At 38.3% G+C, this 22271-nt stretch overlaps 1 protein-coding gene across 1 annotated transcript in view; it reads right to left on the reverse strand.

Moving 5' to 3' along the window:
• INO80 (INO80 complex ATPase subunit) overlaps positions 1-22271 on the reverse strand; it is a 131038-nt gene that overhangs the window by 84181 nt on the left and 24586 nt on the right. The window contains exons 2-10 of the mRNA XM_055316755.1: positions 20177-20362; positions 19773-19942; positions 19613-19680; positions 17668-17832; positions 12690-12810; positions 11393-11607; positions 5056-5109; positions 4051-4254; positions 1448-1643 (exon numbers count right to left, since the gene is read on the reverse strand). Coding sequence (XP_055172730.1) covers positions 1448-1643; positions 4051-4254; positions 5056-5109; positions 11393-11607; positions 12690-12810; positions 17668-17832; positions 19613-19680; positions 19773-19942; positions 20177-20319 — 1336 coding nt within the window. The 5' untranslated portion in view covers positions 20320-20362. The remainder of the gene's footprint in view (positions 1-1447; positions 1644-4050; positions 4255-5055; positions 5110-11392; positions 11608-12689; positions 12811-17667; positions 17833-19612; positions 19681-19772; positions 19943-20176; positions 20363-22271) is intronic.

The raw sequence follows: 22271 nt of genomic DNA on the forward strand, positions 1-22271 counted from the left end.
TCATCTCCTCATCCTGGGTTTCTTGCACAAAGCAATGACAAAAAGAAAAGCAAAACAATAAGGATTCAAAATTGTGATAGGTTTTTTTTTTTAAGATTTTATTTATTTATGAGAGATAAAGAGAGAGAGGCAGAAACAAAGGCAGAGGGAGAAGCAGACGCAAGGAGCCTGATGTAGGACTTGATTCCCAAGACCCTGGGATCATGATCTCAGCCAAAGGCAGACATTCAACCACTGAGCAACCCAGGCATCCCTCAAAATTGATAGATTTCTGCTGGGTGAAACTACTCCCAAAGAAGAAATAAAGACATGTGCATCCCCCAAGATCCTTGCAAGCATGCTCATTCTTTTTATTCTGAGCTCAATGTGATCTTGATCACTAGTTTCTGTAAAATTCCCCTCAAACTTCACCCCAATTCATTCCTTCCCTTGTGGTCATAAAAATACAAGTGAGAGGCATCATGACTGGGTCAGTTAAGCATCTGCCTTCAGCTCAGCTCACGATCTCAGGGTGCTGTGATAGACCCCCCCCCCCACATTAGCCTATGCTCAGCAAGGAGTTTGCTTGTCTTCCTCTCTTCCTGCGCCTGTGCTCTTTCTCTCTCTCAAACAAATAAATAAAATCTTAAAAAACAAAACGAAACAAAACTCCACAACTCAACAGTCTCCTTCTCATGCTTGACTTGTATCACCAAGAATCTTGATATGTGACGTGATTTTCTCTGCTGAGACAGATTCGAAACCCTCCATTTCTTTTTTTTTTTTAATATTTTTTTTTTTAATTTTTATTTATTTATGATAGACACACAGCGAGAGAGAGAGAGGCAGAGACACAGGCAGAGGGAGAAGCAGGCTCCACGCACCGGGAGCCCGACGTGGGATTCGATCCCGGGTCTCCAGGACCACGCCCTGGGCCAAAGGCAGGCGCCAAACCACTGCGCCACCCAGGGATCCCCAAAACCCTCCATTTCTACTAATAAATCAAAACATATAAAATATTCCCAAACTTACAAGATCATATAAACACACCCTTTCCTTTTTTCCTTTACAAATTCTTTAATAGAAGTTATTTTGTGGGATCCCTGGGTGGCGCAGCGGTTTAGCGCCTGCCTTTGGCCCAGGGCGTGATCCTGGAGACCCGGGATCGAATCCCACATCAGGCTCCCGGTGCATGGAGCCTGCTTCTCCCTCTGCCTATGTCTCTGCCTCTCTCTCTCTCTCTCTCTCTGTGACTATCATAAATAAATAAAAATTAAAAAAAAACAACAAAAAACAGAAGTTATTTTGTATGTTTGCTTATACTTTCCCTACTCCAGTGCAATAAATTCCCCTTTACTAATCATTACCTACTGATCAAGATAAAGCTTGTAATAATAATAATGTGTACAACTTCAGATATAAAAAAATGGAGGGTACCCACTTCCTTACTTCCTGATTCAGGACTCACCATAATCCTCCTGTGTGATGTTAACTACCACCCCTCCACCAATGTCAATTTGTCGTTGGGTAGAACTGTCTTCCAGTTTCCTTAGGATTTCTTCTTGAATTCCATCATGACCCATGTCCCGTTTGCGACTCATGAAATGGGCATACAACTCTGTCTGGGTGATTAGGAAGTTCAATTTTCGCTGCTGTCTCTTGGCCTAAAGGGGAAAAAAGTTATTCACTAAATAGAGTCAAATCATCAATCACATACAAGATGTGATCAATAGAATTCACTAAATCTTATATATAGTTTGCATGTAATTCTTTTACACATTCTTTACCTTTAGAAAAGTAATAACTGCTAATGCACAATTTTACTATCATCAAGTCAGTGGACTTACAGCAAAGAATAGCTTTCACTTATATCTAATAATAACATATATTTGCTCTCATTTACAACATGGTATCTTTTCTTCATTAGACTTCTGTCTAAAATGCTTATTTCCAGGACGCCTGGGTGGCTCAGCGGTTTGGCCCAGGGCGTGATCTTGGGGGTCCCGGGATCGAGTCCCACATCGGGCTCCCTGCATGGAGCCTGCTTCTCCCTCTGCCTATGTCTCTGCCTCTGTGTGTGTGTGTGTGTGTGTGTGTGTGTGTCTCATGAATAAATAAAATCATTAAAAAAATAAAATAAAATAAAATCATTTCCTGGGACGCCTGGGTGGCTCAGTGGTTGAGTGTCTGCCTTCGGCTCACAGCATAATCCTGGAGTTCCGGGATTGAGTCTGACATTGGGCTCCTTATGGGGAGCCTGCTTTTCCCTCTGCCTATGACTCTGCCTCTCTCTGTGTCTCTCGTGAATAAATAAATAAAATCTTTAAAATAAATAAATAAAATTTTAAAATAAAATACTTATTTCTTTACTATATTACTTTCCTAGAGTGGCACTGAGACACCAACTAAACTCAACCAATGCATTTTATTCCATAACCTGGGTGTAGATACATGTGTATAGCTTTAGTATCTTAAAAAATGTAAACATGTTAAAAGATCTTCATCACTGCAAGTCAAAATAAGTGACCAGGAGCTATGAATTATTCTGAAAGTCAATGCAGGAGATATTTGAGAATAAGAAGCCAATCAAAAGAAGAAAACACTCTCAAAACCAATCTGTGATAATGATCTACAAAATATGAATATAGCTCAAATACAAACATACAAATACATACTTAGTCATTACTCTGCATTAACTATTTTATAATAAAATTCATATGACATACAGCTGACTTATCCTTGATCCACTATCTCCCCAAATGAAAAATAAAAACATAACAAGGAGGTTATTAGCCAAGAAAGGAGACCAGTCCTAAAGTATGGTACATAAAACTGTGCTTTCTTTTTAAGGTTTTGCAGTACTTGAGCCAGATTCAAATCAGTAGGAAATCTAAAAGAACAGTTCAACAGAACAGGGAGTTATTTTTCATAATGGATACAGGTGTTTATGTTTAGTATTTAGCAAAGCTAATGTATTATCAAGAAAACCTTTCCTAATTAAAACAAAAAATATCTCCCTTAATATTAAAAAAGTCAACTGCTACATGCCTAAAGGAATAATAAAGTTCCATCACAAATAGTTTTATTCCAAAAGACTGGAGAAAGACATAGACATAACCATGAAGGAAATTCATTGGTTAACTATCAACAAAACTGACAGAATGTCTCACAAACTTAGACTACAGGTCTGGCTGCTTGAAAAATTTCAAGATCTATGACTAACTCTCAAATGCTTCTAAATCTGGTAGGTATTCTGGATAGCATCAAATGTTTCCTAACACACTAATATGTTTATCTTACATGTGAAGATAAAGGTTACCCAGGGGACTTAAGAGAACTGGACAAAGTCGACATGATAAAGGAGGGATGATCAAGTGCTCAGAAAAGGCCACAGCTCACAGCTCTGCTCTGATAGGAGTTCTACCCATACCTGAAAGAAAACATCAACCAATCCCTTGATTCCTTTCCTCCAGACCTTAACTTTCCTTCCATACATCACAATTGGTTTGCCCATGGCAGCACAGGATTTTTGTTCTCCTACTCTTTCCTCTTGCTTCCCCAAACAATCTTCTCACCTACATCAGCTGATATCAGGCTTAGAAGAATACTGGCTGAGAGTTAAACCAGTGAAACAGGTGGGGGATGGGTCTCAAAACTGGACTAGTTGTTTATCGTTTCTATCTGGCCCTAAATTTGGCAGCAAATTCTGCTCTTCCAACAAGGTAGAAACTGCAGCCAGTACCTGGAACCAAGCCAAGATAAGCTGTATGCGGTGTTCTTTTTCTTTGGTTCATCCCTGTTTTTTTCTTTTTTTGGTCCTCAGAAATATACAGAGGAATAAGGCTATAAAGAACAGAAAAACTTCGCATAGAAAAAGAGAGGTGAAGGCTAGAAAGAGGACCTCACTGAAAGGATAAAAATCAGTTTACTGAAGTTACTATCCTCAAAATTATGCCTTTAAATGATTTTTCAATGATTTCATTGATTAACTTGTAATGTATGTAGTACATGCCAATCTCCAGTTATGGCTGCAGCAATAAAGGTTTTCAAATTTTTATATTACAGTCCTACCTCCCGCATTTCCTCATCTAACTTCCGCTGCTCCAAGGCCTCCTTCTCTGCACGCTTGCGGTGTTCCTTCTCCACCTTCTCATACTTCTTCCAGTAGAGAAGCATTTCCTTGGTGAGGCGGCGGGCACGAGGCAAGGTCTCCTTACAGTTCTTTTGGGCCTGCAAGGCAGCTCGACGCACCTCTTTCATGCACTGGTGGGCAAGCTGCAGAGGACAACATTCACAGAAAAGAGAACACCCAACAGCAGGGCCAGTTCTCCCTGAGCTCTAAACCACAGCATTCCTCAGTCTGCTCAGTGCACACAGACTTCCTAGGGTCACATCTCTTTCTCCCCCAATGTGACTCATGTCCCCACATGGTACTATGACCCAGATCCAGACCCCAAGGCAATATATGGAATGAGAAAACTATATATTTATAGCCTTAGTAGATGAAGTAAAGAAGTATAATGATCTGAGATACAGTGGGAAGTTACCAAGTATTATTACATGCATTAATAATAATAGTTATTAACGCTTATTATATGCTAGGCCCCACTCTAAGCCTAACATATATTAAACTAATTTATTCTTCACAAAACTCCTTATGAAGTTGGTAGTATCAACATCATTTTACAGATGAGGGAACCAAGGATGGGTGACTAGCCCAGGGAAACAGAACTAATAACATTACCTCATCTGATCTCACAGCTTTCAAAGTTGTGTTACTTCCCTCTAAAAGGAAGGTACTGATATTAACACCATCATTTCTTAGATAGACTGAGACTGAGTGCAAGAAGCTTCCACAATCTGCCTAAGGTATCAGAGCAGGCTATGGTCTCATCCAAAAAGGTTCAAATACCAGAAATGTGAGGAAAAGTAATTTTATTCATAAAATAAATTGAAAACATTTAGAAATCCCCTTAGTCACTAGATTTATTATCGACAGGTCACAAGAGACAAATGCAGCAAACATTAACATGTTGCAGCATAACATAAAATGGGAAATATAAAACTAAAATTTACCTTTCGGCTATTGGTGAGAAACAGGTTACGAGCTGAAGCTTTCTGCTTGTTGGCCTAAAATATTTAAAAACAATTATTTCATTTAGGAGTCCTTCTGAAATAAGATTATGTAAACAGACACGGTCTTTTATTCCAGTCTTCAAGGTTTAAAAAAATAAAGTCATCCAAACATACCAACTCAGAAACACATACAAAGCTACCAAAGTAGTATTGAGAAAAATAAGCTAGTGCTGTGGTTGCCTTAAATAGAGTCTTTTGTATGCTTTTGGAAAGAATTTAAGTTATATTTAAGGCTTGAAGTGGACTAGGAAAATATAACAACATATCCAACATACACCATCCTGACTAAATAAAACACACTGCTTTCCGGAGCCAATCTGCAAAGAAGCTGAGATAGCAGGCACTCATATGCAGAAATTGTTAGGAGAGGGGTAAACTAGCCTCTCCATCTGTGATTCTATCCTTCAGCAAGGACAAACCTGCTGTTACTATGAATTTCTGCCAACACTTAAGCTTCAGCTTCTCAAACAAAAAGTCCAAGGCAGATCTAACACAAGATGACTCCGCAGCCAACAAACCAGTCATGAGCTGCTTATTTTGTCTTCTAATTCAGTTAAAACAAAAAACTCAATAAAGAAACCTGATTTCCATGATGATCCACATGGGAGAAGACAAAGCATAGGCACAGCTGAGTGAGTGAGTCTCTAACTGTTAAAGAACACTCTCCCTAGTTCTGAAGAAATAATGGGTGCAAAGTTATAGATGGCCAAAATGCCATTTCTACAAAATTCCCACCTCAGACTGTCTGCTTATGGGAATTTTTAGGCCCTTTATCAAAAACTTCCTTTTACTAATGCTTAAGCAACTACTGCCACTTTAAAGACAACAATCTCAAATACTTCTATTGAATTCCTGATCATCAGAAGAGCATCATTTCCTAAAAATTATTTTTATTTGTTTTTTAAAAAAATCTTGATACCCAGTGAGAGACTGGAACTCAGGACCTGGAGGGTAAGAGTTGCACACTCTACACACTGAGCCAGCCAGGTGCCCCAGAAGGGCATCATTTTGAAGCCTCTTCACCAGATACAAAGAGGGGTTCCCCATAACTTATATCAAGAATATTCCTATCGGGATCCCTGGGTGGTGCAGCGGTTTGGCGCCTGCCTTTGGCCCAGGGCGCGATCCTGGAGACCCGGGATCGAATCCCATATCGGGCTCCCGGTGCATGGAGCCTGCTTCTCCCTCTGCCTGTGTCTCTGCCTCTCTCTCTCTCTGTGACTATCATAAATAAATAAATGAATAAATAAATAAAAAAAAAAAAAGAATATTCCTATCTAGGGATCCCTGGGTGGCGCAGCGGTTTAGCACCTGCCTTTGGCCCAGGGCGCGATCCTGGAGACCTGGGATCGAGTCCCACGTCGGGCTCCCAGTGCATGGAGCCTGCTTCTCCCTCTGCCTGTGTCTCTGCCTCTCTCTCTCTCTCTCTCTCTCTGTGTGTGTGTGTGTGACTATCAGAAAATAAATAAAAATTTAAAAAAAAGAATATTCCTATCTAATTTTTTTCTCCAATAATACTTATTAATTGGAATGGGGAGAAAAATAGTAATTATAAAGTAGAAAAGCACCAACATACCAAGGAATAGAAGTAGTATCATCATACTGGGATAGGTGTGTCATGTGCCTCCTAATGTGTCATAAAAAGGATATATATCAGGGCTTTGGTAATCCTGCCCAAAATGCAAAACCCAAATCTTACCATGAGGAATCACATGAACCCAAATTCTGAAACATTGTACAAAATAACAAGGGTATACTATTCAAAAATAAAAACATCATGAAAGAACACTGTGTCAGATTTAAAGGAGATTAAAGAGATGTGACAACTAAATGAAACGTGGAATTCTAGATTGGATCCTGGATTGAATCAAGAAAAAAATAAAAGCCCTATGAAGGAAGTTATAGAAAAAATTGATGAAATCTGAATATGGTCTGTGGACTAGATAATTTTTATAACTGCACTGTGGTTCCATATGAGTGAATGCCCTTTTTCTTAAACACACATTGATACTACAAGGAAATTCAGTACAAAGTGTCAAACTAAACCTCAAAATGGGTGGGGGGTAGGCATATGTGTAATAAAAGCAAAGGAAGCAAACAATTGCAAAGTATGAGTAAAAGTAACATAGCAGTTCCTTGCATTATTCTTGCCATATCGTTTTAAAACTTGTTTTGAACAAATTTTAGACTTACAGAAAAGTTGCAAAAAATAATAGAGTTCCCTTACCATCCTCCCTCCTGCTGTTTTTCCTAGTTTAAGCATCTTATATAACTAGAATATAATAACTAAAAAGGAAAATAACACTGGTAAGATATTAACCAAACTACAAGTCTTACTTAAATATTAACAATTTTTGGGATCCCTGGGTGGCGCAGCGGTTTGGCGCCTGCCTTTGGCCCAGGGCGCGATCCTGGAGACCCAGGATCGAATCCCACATCAGGCTCCCAGTGCATGGAGCCTGCTTCTCCCTCTGCCTGTGTCTCTGCCTCTCTCTCTCTCTGTGACTATCATAAAAAAATAAAAAAATAAAAAAATAAAAAAAAAAACAATTTTTCCACTAAAATCCTCTTTCCTGTTCCAGGATTCTGTAACAGGATCTCATGATGTATTTATTAGTTGCTTCTCTCCTTAGTCTCTTCCTGTATGTCACATTTCTTCAATCTTTCTCTTATGGCATACTGAACACTTTTGAAAGGCACCAATCAGTTACTCTGCAGAATGTTCAAAAATTTGTGATTTTCTGGTATTTTCTCATGATTGGAATGACATTATGCATGCTGGCAAGAATACCACAGAAATGTGTTTTTCTCTGTGTCTCATGTCAAGTTCATGATATCAAAACCTATCTTACTAGTGGCTATTTAGATCATTTGAGTAAGGTCGATTCTGCCCCAATTTTCACCACAATAGTTACTCTTTTTGTGCTAATATGTGTGCTGAGTAGAGGCTTTTAGTTTGTGCAAACTAGTTTGTGCAAACTGTTTCTCCCCTAACCTTTCTCTTCTAACTTCAGCCTTCCTCAATGGATCCAGTCTGCAACAATTATCTCTGTGCTATTTGTATAATAATGGTTCTCTACTTCCTTCTTTCCTTCTGCACTCATTAACTTGAATTCTACCGCAAGGAAGAGAGCTACTCCTTCTACCTTACCTATTTGCTTATTTAAAACAGTATGGACTCATAAGTATTTCTTTTAATCTAGGTGTTAAAATTCAGTACTATCTTTTCCTTTTTTTAAAAGTTGGCTCCATACCCAACATGGAACCCACTGTGGGACCTGAACTCACAACACTGAGATAAAGACCTGATGCTTAACCAACTGAGCCACCCAGGTGCTCATTATCATTATCAATTTCGGTGCTCAATTATTCGGACTTTGACTCTGAAGAGCTCCTTCAGATTGCTTCTGTATTCTTTTTTTTTTTTTTAATTTTGTTATTTATTTATGATAGTCACACAGAGAGAGAGAGGCAGAGACACAGGCAGAGGGAGAAGCAGGCTCCATGCACCGGGAGCCCGACGTGGGATTCAATCCCGGGTCTCCAGGACCGCGCCCTGGGCCAAAGGCAGGCGCTAAACCGCTGCGCCACCCAGGGATCCCGCTTCTGTATTCTTTTTGACAATTCCCCATACCCATCTTTCTTCAGGCACTTCTTTACTTTCTGGCACTACAAGATGTTTAAGGCCCATCTTGTTATTTTCCCTGCCAAATTCTGGAATAAACTACTTTTCCAAGGAGCTCTGGTTCCTTTTAGAAAGGAAAAGGCGTTTAGAAATCAAGATCTGGGTACAAGATATACTCACTGTTACTAGGGTCTCACTGCTTTTAGGCATTCTTAGCAAAGAGCTAGAAAATAAGTATTTACGCATACTTGCGTATGTGTACACACACAACTGTATTTCTGTACATATCTGTGTGTGTGTGTGTATATATATATATATATATATATATATATATATCTCCAAGAATTTATACTGATAGCTCTGATTTCAATCAAATTTCAAATGCTTCACTTTAGTGCTCCCAACACTGAGAAACTGGCTGTTATCTACAACATATTATTTGTTCAATTTCAGTATACATATAAAGTAGTTCCAAAATTACTAACCCACTCCTTTATAAGAAACACTTACTATGTCAATCATAGCATTTATGTACCATTCTTTTGGTCTTCAGCCTTACATATTCAGTCCTCAGTTACTTCAGTGAGTTCTTTTCTTTCCCCACTCCCTGAAACTTAATTACTCATTTCTAACACAGTTAACATTTGTTCCTGTCTTCATTCCACTTTGCCCACATGGCCCCTCAGCCTCCTCCTTCACACACATCCTGATTGGTTTTAATTGTTTTATTATTGGGGTATGTGAGAAGTATATGAAATATTACTAAGATTCTGAAAGTCAGCCCTACATACAAAAAGATGTACCTGAAGACTGCCCCCCAACGTTGCTACTAACCTGATTCCATTCCCTCCCTTCTTTCTATACTTTCCCCACCTGTACCCTATAAAAAACTGATTTCTAGTTTATCCTTCTTGAATCTCTTTTTCATGAATGACGATTTATTTGCGTGTTTTCTTGTATTCCTGTTTTGCTTATATCAAAGATAAATAACTATAGATACCTATTTTTGTTTTGCTTCTTTTTCTGTATATTTTTTAATTGGAGTTTGATTTTCCAATATATAGTATAACACCCAATGCTCATCCCAAGTGCCCCCCTCAGTGCCTGTCACCCAGTCACCCCAACCCCTTGCCCACCTCCCCTTCCACTACCCTTGTTCGTTTCCCAGAGTTAGGAGTCTCTCATGTTCTGTCACCCTCTCTGATATTCCCCACTAATTTTCTCTCCTTTCCTCTTTAATCCCTTTCACTATTTCTTATATTCCCCGTATGAATGAAACCATATAATGTTTGTCCTTCTTGTTTTGCTTTTCTCACTTAACAGTGCAACCTAAAAATTACTCTGTATCATCTTAGAAAGGTCCTCAACATTATTTAACTACAGCATAATAATCCACTGTGCAGATCTATCATAGTTCAATTCAAGCCCCACATATAGGCAGTGAAGTTGTTTGCTTTACTTTGCAATTAAAAATAATGCAGTGGGGCAGCCCCCGTGGCGCAGCGGTTTGGCGCTGCCTGCAGCCCGGGGTGTGATCCTGGAGACCGGGGATCGAGTCCTGCATCCGGCTCCCTGCATGGAGCCTGCTTCTCCCTCTGCCTGTGACTCTGCCTGACTCTCTATGAATAAATAAAATCTTAAAAAAAAAAAAAAAAGAAAAGAAAAGAAAAGAAAAGAAAAAAGAAAAGAAAGAAACTTTTCCCATACCAAGGTTAAATAGAAAGGTAATGGTTTTATTCCAATCTTTATATGGTTTCATTTTTTACATTGAGAACCATAATACATTAGGAGTGTATGTGTGAGAAACATCTAATTTTATCTTTTCCCAAATGACTACCTAGTTGTTCCAGCACAATTTATTAAAAAGTTCATTAGTCTACTCAACTGGTCTATTTACCTATTCATGTGGCAGCACTACACTGTTTTAATAATAGAGATTTATAGTATATTTTAATGTTTGATGGGGCTTTTTCAGTGTTTCTCCAGCAATTCTTATACACTGACCTTATCCTGGATTTTAGTATCAATTTTTCTAAATTCAGAAAATATCCTGTTCATGTTTCTATTAGGATTGCACATAATTTATAAGGCAATTAACAAAGTAAAATGCAAATAACCGGTGAATCTGAGTAAAGAGTATATGGACATTCCTTGTACAATTCTTGGAACTTTCGAGTTTGAAATTATATCAAAATAAAATGTCAAAACCAAACAAATCAGAAGAGCAAAAAGAATGCTTATACATCTTTCTCTTGCATCATTCACATTTTTTCCTAATGTCTGTGATTATTCACTGACATCAAAGTATAAATTCTCCAAGAAACTCAACTTCACCATTTTGATTTCCTCTATTACCACCTATCAATTTGCTATCACATCTCTACTGCTATTAATAAGAAAACTGCTCTCCTTTCTTAAAGAGGTTTCCCTCCATTTTTTGGACAAGGAACATCATACAACTGTCTTGTGAATTCTGATCAAAATCTAGAAAAAGAGTTGACTGACGAGAGTATTCTTCAACATAATCTTCATTCCAAGAAATCAGTTTCCTTTCTGAACACTGTGACGATATCTAAGCTCTCACAGCTCCTCTTTAGAGGGGTGGGAGACAAAATATTCTTGCCATCTCCTATGCTGGAGGCACTCACGTACCTTTGGTAGTTCCTTTTTCACAATGCTGAGCCATACTTTCCTGCGACGAGCATTAAGCTGCTCGATGGATAAGTGCTTCTTCTTGGTGCCAGGAGGAGGTGCATCATGAGAGAACTTGGCAAAGACTTTGGTCTGGTGGTGATGGCAACGAGGAGATTCTTCAGAGGAGAGTTCTTCATCCCTTCGCCTTTTTTTCTTCACTTTTTTCAACTTGGCTGCAAAGGAAAATGGACCCTGAGAACCATGCATTTCTGCCCTTCCGCAGAAGACATCACAAACAACCTCATCACTTTAAGACAGTTCAAAGTGTTTTCCTCATTCTACCTGAGACTGGCAAGGTTTATCTCTTTATCTATTTAGGCCCATTAATATTCCAAGAGGAAGATCTCACCACCTTGGAAAAGAATACTGGATACTCCCTATGTTTACATGAAAGAGAAACACAGAATAAAACCTAAAAACTGAATTTCTGTTGAACCCAACAACAGGAAGGGAGACTTACAAAGTACCTCGAACTCAAGTCATGGCCAAGAGGAAGGAAACATTTCTACTTGGCGGCAATGTAAGGTGATTAAAGAGAAAGAACAAAGAAAGAAAAAAGCACTCTAATAGGACATTCCAACCTGTGAAGAGAAAAATTGCACACAGAACAAAAAACTAATTTGTAGGGGGAAAGCGTAGAGGATGAGAAAATAGAGATAAACTAGAAGATGTGGGAGAAAGGGAAGAAGGCTGAAAAGAATTTCTGATAGAGTTCATACCTTCAGGGGAATAAAATCCGCCTTGTACAGATAGTTCAAAACTTTCCCTTCCTATTTCCTTCCTGATTTCCAGCTGCTTAGAGCTTTAGTAAGGGAGGAAAACACACTTCCTGGCAAACATGCAAACAAGTGCTATACAAGATTATCAAGAAGTGATTTATTTTAAATTTCCACGTATGGCAACAATTATAACTTATTCCCAACACTTCAGGTTGCTCTTCATACTTTTCTCTGCATAATACCAACTTCTTCCTCTCTTAGAACATTTTCAACATTTGGAAGAGTATGTAGAAAAAATGAATAAACTGGCTTAAACCTTTGGCTAAGAATCCGTAGTCCTTATGTCTTTATAATTTTAGAAAAGATCATAAACCAAATATGAAATAAGGTTAATAATACTACTTAGAGGAGACCAGGGTTTTTCAGATAAAGCGAGTTTCTACTTCATGGATTCAAATGTCCAAATGTAACAATAGGCTACATACAACACTGAAACTAAGAATGAGTAAATATGGAAGGCAGGTCAATATGCTCACCTTTAAGTTTCTTTTCCTCCTTGAATTTCTTTTTTTTGGGTCCAAGTAGGTGTCGCTGTTGCTCATAGAAAGGGTCGTATGTAGAGAGCAGGCCTGCACTGTAATATTGGTACTGCTGCAACTGAAGCAGGCAAAGATAGGGAGGCTTAGAAGGGCTGATCTGTGTTCTAAGACGGCCTTTCAAATCATCTTTATTACAAAAAGTTAAGCCAGAGAAAACCATAGTTCCTAAATATGGTATTCATCCCACAAAAAGACCAAAAAAGATTTAGTACCTCAAAGTGAATTATTTCCTTACTTCAAAACAAAATGGGTTCATCAGCTATATACATGGCAAGTTGCTGAAAATAACTTAAGAAAGGAAAACGCTTCAATTCCCACCAGAATACTTGCTTGATCCTGACACATATTTGAGAGATACAACTAACTGCAGAAAGGGCTTTGCATGGAACTCATCAACAAGAAATAAACCATATTTCTATTATGAATAGGTCCTCATATTTACTAATGTTTTGATACCTGTTATTCTGGCTTTTGGTCTTCTATCTGGTTCAGAGAGTCACTAGTCATCCCAATTCCCCTTTCAAGTCTTTTCACTTGAAAAGATGATGACAATATTAAGGATAATGCCAAAAAATAAAAAAATAAAAATAAAAATAAAAAAGGATAATGCCTACACTGCCAGAATTCTAACATACAAATAACTTTTTTTTTCTGAGATCCTTTCAAACACTGCATTTAAATTGACCCTCAAAGCTCACATTAATTCTGTCTCACTTATTACTAATGGAAAAATATGAATATAAAATTAAACAGTCCACTGTTGAATCTCTTTCCTAGATTGTAGATAGTCCAAGAACTAAAACTAGGACAGAAGAATGACAGAGAACTATCACAATGGTCAAATTAAATGAGTATACATTGAGCTATACAGTTAAAATCTATGAACTTTCCTATACATATGTTTTATTTCAATTTTAAAAAGACCAAGTATTGTGATCTCTACCAAAATATCAACAGCATTTTTCACAGAACTAGAAGAAACAACACAAAGCTGGAAGTTATCACAATTCCAGATTTCAAGATATACTACAAAGATGCAGTGTCAATACAGAATAGTACCAACAGAGAAACAGATACAATGATCAATGGAACAGAAGAGAGAAACCAGAAATGAGAGGCACCTGGCTGGCTCAGTTGGTAGAACATGTGACTCTTGATTTCAGTGTCATGAGTTCAAGCCCCTGCTGGAGATGAAGCTTACTTAAAAAATTTTTTTTCAACAATACAGAATAGAGAACTCAGAAATAAACCCATGCTTATACAGCCAATTAATCTATGTCAAAGGAGGCAAGAATATACAATCGGGAAAAGATAGTCTCTTCAATAAATGGTGCTGGCAAAACTGGACAGCCACATGAACAAGAATGAAACTGGACCATTCTATCACCACAAACAAAAAAAAACTCAAAATGGGTTAAAAAACTTAAATTTGAGACCTAAAACCATAAAAATCTTAGTAGAGAACAGAGATAGTAATTTCTCTGATGTCAGTCATAGCAACATTAAAGCAAAAATAAACTACTGGACTATTCCAAAATAAAAAACTTTTGCACAGTGAAGGGAAAGCATCAACAAAACAAAAAGGCAACCTACTGAATGGGAGAAGGTATTTGCAAACTATATATCCAATAAGGGGTTAACAACCAAAATATGCAAAAACTTGTACAATTCAACACCAAAAAAACAATGTGACTTAAAGTGTGATTAGGGCAGTCCCGGTGGCTCAGCGGTTTAGTGCCGCCTTCAGCCCAGGGCATGATCCTGAAGACCCAGGGTCGAGTCCCACGTCGGGTTCCCTGCATGGAGCCTGCATCTCCCTCTGCCTGTGTCTCTGCCTCTCTCTCTCTCTGTGTCTCTCATGAATAAATGAATAAAATCTTAAAAAAAAAAATTAGCAGAGGACCTGAATACACATTTTCCCAAAAAAGACATACAGGTGGCCAACATACATGGAAAGATACTGAGTATCTTTTGGGGTCCAAGTAGGTGAGTATCACTTAAAATCAGAAAATGCGAATCAACTACAATGAGGTTATCACCTCACACCTGTAAGAATGGCTAGTATAAAAATCACAAGAAATAACAGGTGTTGGTGAGGATGTGGAGAAAAATCCTCATGCACTGTTGGTGGGAATGCAAACTGGTGCAGCCACTCTGGAAAACAATATGGAGATTCCTCAAAAAATTAAAAGTGGAAATATTTATGATCCAACAGTTCCACTACTGGGTATTTACCCAAAGAAAATAAAAACGCTAATTCAAAGAGAGATGTACACTCTTATGTTTACTGCAGCATCATTTACAATAGTCAAGATAGAAAAGCAACATAAGGGATCCCTGGGTGGCGCAGCGGTTTGGCGCTTGCCTTTGGCCCAGGGCGCGATCCTGGAGACCCGGGATTGAATCCCATGTCGGGCTCCCGGTGCATGGAGCCTGCTTCTCCCCCTGCCTATGTCTCTGCCTCTCTCTGTGTGTGTGACTATCATAAAATAAATAAAAATTAAAAAAAAAAGAAAAGAAAAGAAAAGCAACATAAGTGTCCAAAGACTGGTGAATGGATAAAAATGTGGTGTATACACACACATACACACACACACACACACGTATGCATATATATGAGTCCTGCCATTTGTGACAACATGAATGCTCAGTGAAGTAAATCAGACTGAAAAAGACAAATACCACATGATTTTACTCATATATGGAATCTAAAAAATAAACAAAAAGCAGCATCAGATCTAAGGAGAGAACAAACTGATGGTTGTCAGGGGAGGGTGATGGGGATTGGGTACAATAGGAAAGGGAGTGGAAAACACAGGCTTCCAGTTATAGAATGAATAAATCATGGGAATAAAAGGACCAGCAAAGGGAATACAGTCAGTGATATTATAATAGTGTTGTATGGTGACAGATGGTAGCTGTACCTGTGAGCATAACATAATGTATAGAGATGTTAAATCACTTATGTTATACAAATGAAACTAAAACTTTATGTCAACTATACTAAAAAAGCAAAACAAAACAAAACAAAAAAAACAAACCCAAATATTTAAAGCACCAAATGCCCAGCACTGTACTTTAAGAAGTAACTGAGTCAAAACAGTCAGTTAACTATTTATTACTTCTGTGGTTTTATAACCTTCATATATCTCCCCCCGCCCAAGTGAGTGAGTGAGCATGGGCCAGGGGTAGAAGGAAAGAGAGGTACAGAATCTTAAGCAGGCTCCATGTCCAGTACAGAGCCTGACCCAGGGATAAATCTCACAACCCTAAGATCAAGACCTGAGCTGAAGTCACAAGTTGGATGCTTAATGGACTAAGCCAGCCAGGCGTCCCAACTTTCAGCATATTATTCAAAGCTTTCTGAATTAATTGTGGATGTTAACCAATTGCTAAAAAGTTTTTAGGTCTTCAAATATGCTGTTGTTCATTATGTACAAAGCACCACACTCCGACAAAACTCAGAAAGTTCTGTTAACAGTATTCAAATAGTTGTCACTTAAAACTATCATCAATATAATGTTAGTATGTAAAAAAAAAAAACAGAGTTTTTTCAAGATAGGGACACTTCCAAAGAGCAAATGCATTCAAAAGGAACTCCTAGGGCGCTGGGTTGCTCAGTCAGTTAAGCATCTGCCTTCAACTCAGGTCGTGATCCCAGGATCCTGGGATGGAGTCCCACATGGGGCTTCCCACTCAGCAGGGAGTCTGCCTCTCTTTCTGCCTCTCCCATCCCCCTTCTGTTCCTGTGCACATGCTCTTTCTCTCATGAGAGACAGAAAAAGACAGAGACATAGGCAGAGGGAGACGCAGGCTCCCTGGAGGGAGCCTGATGCAGGACTTGATCCCAGGACCCCACGATCACGACCTGAGCCAAAGGCAGACTCTCAACCACTGAGCCACCCAGGTGCCCCAACAAATAAAATCCTTTTTTATTTTTTTTTTAATTTTTATTTATTTATGATAGTCACAGAGAGAGAGAGAGAGGCAGAGACACAGGCAGAGGGAGAAGCAGGCTCCATGCACCGGGAGCCCGACGTGGGATTCGATCCCGGGTCTCCAGGATCGCGCCCCGGGCCAAAGGCAGGCGCCAAACCGCTGCACCACCCAGGGATCCCAACAAATAAAATCTTATTAAAAAAAAAAAAAAAAAAAAACGAACCCCTAGAATTTAAAATGGTGCAGCTACTTTGGAAAACAGTCTGGCAGTTCCTCAAAAAGGTCAGTACAGAGCTATCATATGACCCAGGGATTCCTCTTCTAGGCAAAACACAAGAGAAATAAAAACAAATGTCCATACTGAAAACCTGTACACAATTTTCATGGCAGCATTAGTCATAACAGCCAAAAATGGAAACAATCCAATTAATTCATTAAGTGATACACAGATGAATAAAATGCAGTATGTCCACACAATGGCATATTATATGCGAATAAAAATGAATTAAGTACAGATACATGCTATAATATGAATGAATCGTGAAAACATGCTAAGTGAGAAGATGTACACTAAGGACTACATGTTGTTCCATTTGCACGAAATGTCTAGAACAGGCATACTTTTAGTGCTAAGTGGTTTCCAGGGGTTGAGGGAAATGGAGAAAATGAAAGACAAAAGCTAAGGAGAGTGGTGTTTCTTTTTGGAGAAATCATTCTGGAATTATATAGTGATGATAGTTACCCATCTCTATGATATACTAAAAACCACTAAATTGTACACTTTAAAAAGCTAAATTTAAAAAAAAAAAAGCTAAATATTTTTGATATGTGAAATATATTTCAATAAAACTTGTATTAGAACCACTACCACCATCACCTAAATATAAAGGTAAAATGACAAGTCTTCAATGAATGTTAACAATAGGCTAAATACCCAGCATGAAAGCCTGAGATTTTCCCTGAAACATTCTCTTACCTCCTTGTCTTTACTATACTTGTTCTGGTGAAGTTTCTTGTATTTGTGCAGCCGCAACATGTTATGAAGTTCTTCTCTGCTGAGGTGGAGTTCTTCCTCCTCTTCTTCTTCATTGTCCTCACTCTGAGAATCTGCCTCACTGGACTCATCACTTAGCAGAATGCTCTGCAAACCGAAGGAAATGGGAATGGAACCTGTTGCTGTGGAGCCAATTCCTTCTATAACCCAAGCATCTTTCCCAGAACAAGGACAAAAACAGCTGGAAGACAGAACACAGTCACTCCAGTCTCCCAATTCAAGAAAAGAAAAGGACACCAACTGACCTTAGTGGGCATGAACTTAAGAGAATTAACATAATGGAAATGCTATATAAAGAGCAACAAAGCTAGATTTCACCAAGTACTTACAAATACACATAGGATATATTAACTGTCAAACACCAAGGCAAAAAAACTAAACAATTAAAAAAAAAAAAAACCCTTTAGGGTATAAAGGAATATAGAAAGCAAGCTGTGATGACTAATAAAGGAGAAATACCCCAAAAAATTATTGATTCTGTTATCATCCGGATAATGAAATATTATTTAGCCATAAAAAAGGAATGGAGTACTGCTATGCGCCACAACATGAATGAACTTTGAAAATTTGGTAAATGGAAGAAGCCAGGCACAAAAAACCAGATTATTATGATTCTATTTAAATGAAATGTCCAAAATAAGCAAATCCATAGGGAAAGAAAACAGTCAGTGGCTGCCAGGGCCTATGGGAAATGACTGCTAATAATCATAGAAATTCTTTTTGGAGTGATGAAAATGTTCTGGAATTAGTGGTGATGGCTGCATAAAACTTTACTACAACATGCACTTTAAAAGGGTAGATTTTATGGCATGTGAATTTTATCTCCATTTTTAAGAATGTGATGGCTAAACAAAGATTTCTTTATTACCAATAGCTTAAACCCTCACTGATAAGAAGCAAACAGGCCTTCTACACATGAGCTTTTAAAATTTAAAAGGACCTCACAATTATAATGAAAGAATACTTTTAAATTACTTTGAGCTCTTCACAATAAAAGAAGGCAATAGAGAAATAATTAGTTTCAACAGAAGAAATGCTACCCTTAACTCAGCTGGACCAATGACAGTAATCTTTTAAGAGTGTAAATAAGAGTCTTCCATTTCCTTGCTGACAAACACAGAAAATATAGAAACACTCTGTTCCTCCCTATAAACACTTACAGAAACTTACCAGAGTAAAATACAAATTCTTTAACATGGTGTACAAGGCCCTACACAATCAGGCTCTCTAACCTCATCTTCTATCATCTCCTCTTTCATTGTGCTCCAGCTACACTAGTCTTCTCCAAACATTCTGAGTTGCTTCCTTTCTCAGGAATTTTGCAGTTATGTTCCTTCTGATTGAAATGGTCCTACTTAAACATTTACATGGTTCTAATCATTCAGAAATCAGCTGAAATGTCACCTCTTTAATGAAGTAATTTTTATTTCTTTCTTTGTTTACAGACCTACTCACTGCCTCCTCCCATTTGAATGTGAGCTCTACAGAGCAGGAACCCTGTCTGTCTACAACAGTATCTGGCAGGTAGAATATACTCAATCAACATTCACTGAATGAATGAACTACTCAGGAACTAATGAAGAGAACACTAATAATCCTGATTACAATGTGAGCCAGTGAGGACAAGGATCTTACCTATTTTTTTACTCCTTTACACAGTGCTTTATACTCAAAAATGTTTGCTAAAATGAACTCCATTAAGGCCTCTAGATTTTTCTCTGTAATCACTTCAAAAAATCATACCCACAATAGAAGACTCATGTCTAGAAAAATCTCTGCTAATGTGTCAGGATGTGTCAATAACTTCCTCTCCTATTTGTAACTTTAATGGGTTATATGAATTATAAACATTTGCCTTAACTCTTACCTTTAGCCACTTTCTGCTTTTCTTCAACTTAGAGAAGTTATATAAATTCCCTTTGTCAGATTTTGATTCTGTGTAAAGAAACATAAAGAACAACAAAAATGAAAGGACGACTGCCCCAAGAGAACTGATGGTCCAAAGAGGGATCTCACACCACACTGACCTGACTGTAGAACTCCATTCAGCGAGTATGTGTTTAACATTCCAGAATTGCCTGCTCCAGAAGTTTCACCAAGCAATGAATTTGGAGGTTCTTCCTTAACTTGTATTAAGGGATCCCCAGACTGGGGCAATAAAGGATTACTGTCATCCAGTCCATCTTCACTCTCATCACTATAAATTGAAGAATGATAAATCTATAATCACAACTGATCCAGTAAAACACTGTAATTTATGGTCAGCAGACAGAAGAGACTAATCCTTTAAATAAGTTGTGTTCTATTGGAAAGAAGGAAGAAAGAAATATCAAACATACCAAAAAATTATAAAATACTTTAACCCTTAAACCAGAGATAACTGGAATCAGAAAGTGGTCAAACGTTATATTAGAAATACATAATCGCATACCTAGAAATATTCCTATTGAAGATGGCTGATGTTTGTCGCAAAAAATGGTCCAACCGGAGGGCCCTCTCCAAGTACTGAAGATAGAGGGGCTTTGCCAGCTCAGTGCAGCCGCCATCGTCCCCGGCACCCAACTCCGAGGCCATAGAACAAATCTGTCTTCATGCACAAGGGTCTCCGACTTCTCGGCTGCAGAATGGAGATTAAACAATGAAAGACAAATTATTATTTATTCTCCCTTTATTTTACCTGCCTGCTATCAATGTGAAATCAGACCTTCTAGAACACAAGATTAAAAGAGCAGTCTGTAGAAAGATCGTAATAAAGTTCTCATTAGGCACTGTTTCCTAATGCAAAAGCAGAAGTTAAAAGAATGAGAATATCAAAATATAGAAATATTGTCTTATTTATGTCACAACAAAAATTCATATTCTACTTTTTTGAAATAGAACCTTAAAATTTAGAGCCATTTACCTTTTGTCCTACCATTAACAATTACCCACAATTATCTAAATCTACACCACAAACTCTCTTGTATACTTCATAGAGGAACACTTGTTCTCAGTATCACCTTCAAAACAGCTGCTTCCTTTTTCATTTCGTATTTACATTTATATATATGTGTGAAGTATTTCGTTTACAAGGGAAGAGAGATATTGTCAGAGTATTTTACACACTCGTAAACATTCTTTAAAATATGAGATATAGAGGGACTCCTGGGTGGCTCAGCTGTTAAGTGCATCTGCCATCGGCTCAGGGTGTGATCCCGCAATCCCGGGATTGAGTCCCACACTGGGCTCCCTGCATGGAGCCTGCTTCTCCCTCTGCCTGTGTCTCTGCCTCTCTCTCTGTGTGTGTGTATCTTCCATGAATAAATAAATAAAAATCTTTAAAAGAAAAAAAAGTCTGCCTTCGGCTCAGGTCATGATCTCAGGATAATGGGACTGAACTCCCTGCTCAGTGAAGGGTCCGTTTTTCCCTCTGCCTCTGTCCTGCAACCTGCTTTTGGCTTGCTCTCACAAATACATAAATAAAATCTCAAAAAAAAAAAAAAAATGGAGCAAAGAGAGTAGAAGAAAGAGTGAGAAACAAAGGTGTAGAGCTTGAGCATTTTCTTTGCTACTTTATGGTATTAAAGGAAACCATAACACTTTTGAGTTGTCCTCTTTTTTTATTATAGTTTTTTAAAGTTTTCTTTTTTTTTTTTAAAAAAAGTCCAAATGAATGGGTTTTAGAATCTTTTATTTTTTTTTTAATTTTTTTTTTCATTTATTTATGATAGTCACACACACACAGAGAGAGAGAGAGAGAGAGAGGCAGAGACACAGGCAGAGGGAGAAGCAGGCTCCATGCACCGGGAGCCCGACATGGGATTTGATCCCGGGTCGCCAGGATCGCGCCCTGGGCCAAAGGCAGGCGCCAAACCACTGCGCCACCCAGGGATCCCTTTTTAAAGTTTTCTATATAATATAATCTTTCTTCTTAAAGGACATGTTAAAAATTCTCCTCCATCTGACTACAGATCAAACATAATCTCCAAAAAAGCCCCAGCAGGCTTCCTCTTCTTTTTCAGAAACTAACAAGCTAATTCTTAAATTTATATGGAAATGCAAAGAAACCAAAATAGCCAAATAATTTTGAAAAACAAGAGGGTTTGGGGCACCTGGGTGGCTCAGGTCATAATCCTTGGGTCCTGGGATTGAGCCTTGCAATGGGCTCCCTGCTCAGTGGGAAGCCTGCTTCTCCCTCCTCTCTCCTCTGCCCCCTACTCATGTGTGCTCTCTCTCAAATAAATAAAAACTTAAAAAAACAAAAGTTGAATAACTTACACGTCCTGATTTTATATTATTTTATAAAGCCACAGTAATAAGATCAGTGTGATAGTGGCATAAGGATAACCACACAGACCAAAAAACAGACGGGAGACTCCAGAAATACACCCTTCGGGGGCACCTGGCTGGCTCAGATGGTAGAGTATGCAACTCTTGATCTCAGGGTCTTGAATTCAAGTTCCACAATGGGCACAGAGCTTACTTGAAAACAAGAGGAAACAAGAATAGTTGTGTTTAAAACAAAAAACAAAAAAACTGGGATGCCT

Source organism: Nyctereutes procyonoides, unplaced genomic scaffold, assembly GCF_905146905.1.
Source record: "Nyctereutes procyonoides isolate TBG_1078 unplaced genomic scaffold, NYPRO_anot_genome, whole genome shotgun sequence".
In the NCBI taxonomy this organism is placed as follows: Eukaryota; Metazoa; Chordata; class Mammalia; order Carnivora; family Canidae; genus Nyctereutes; species Nyctereutes procyonoides.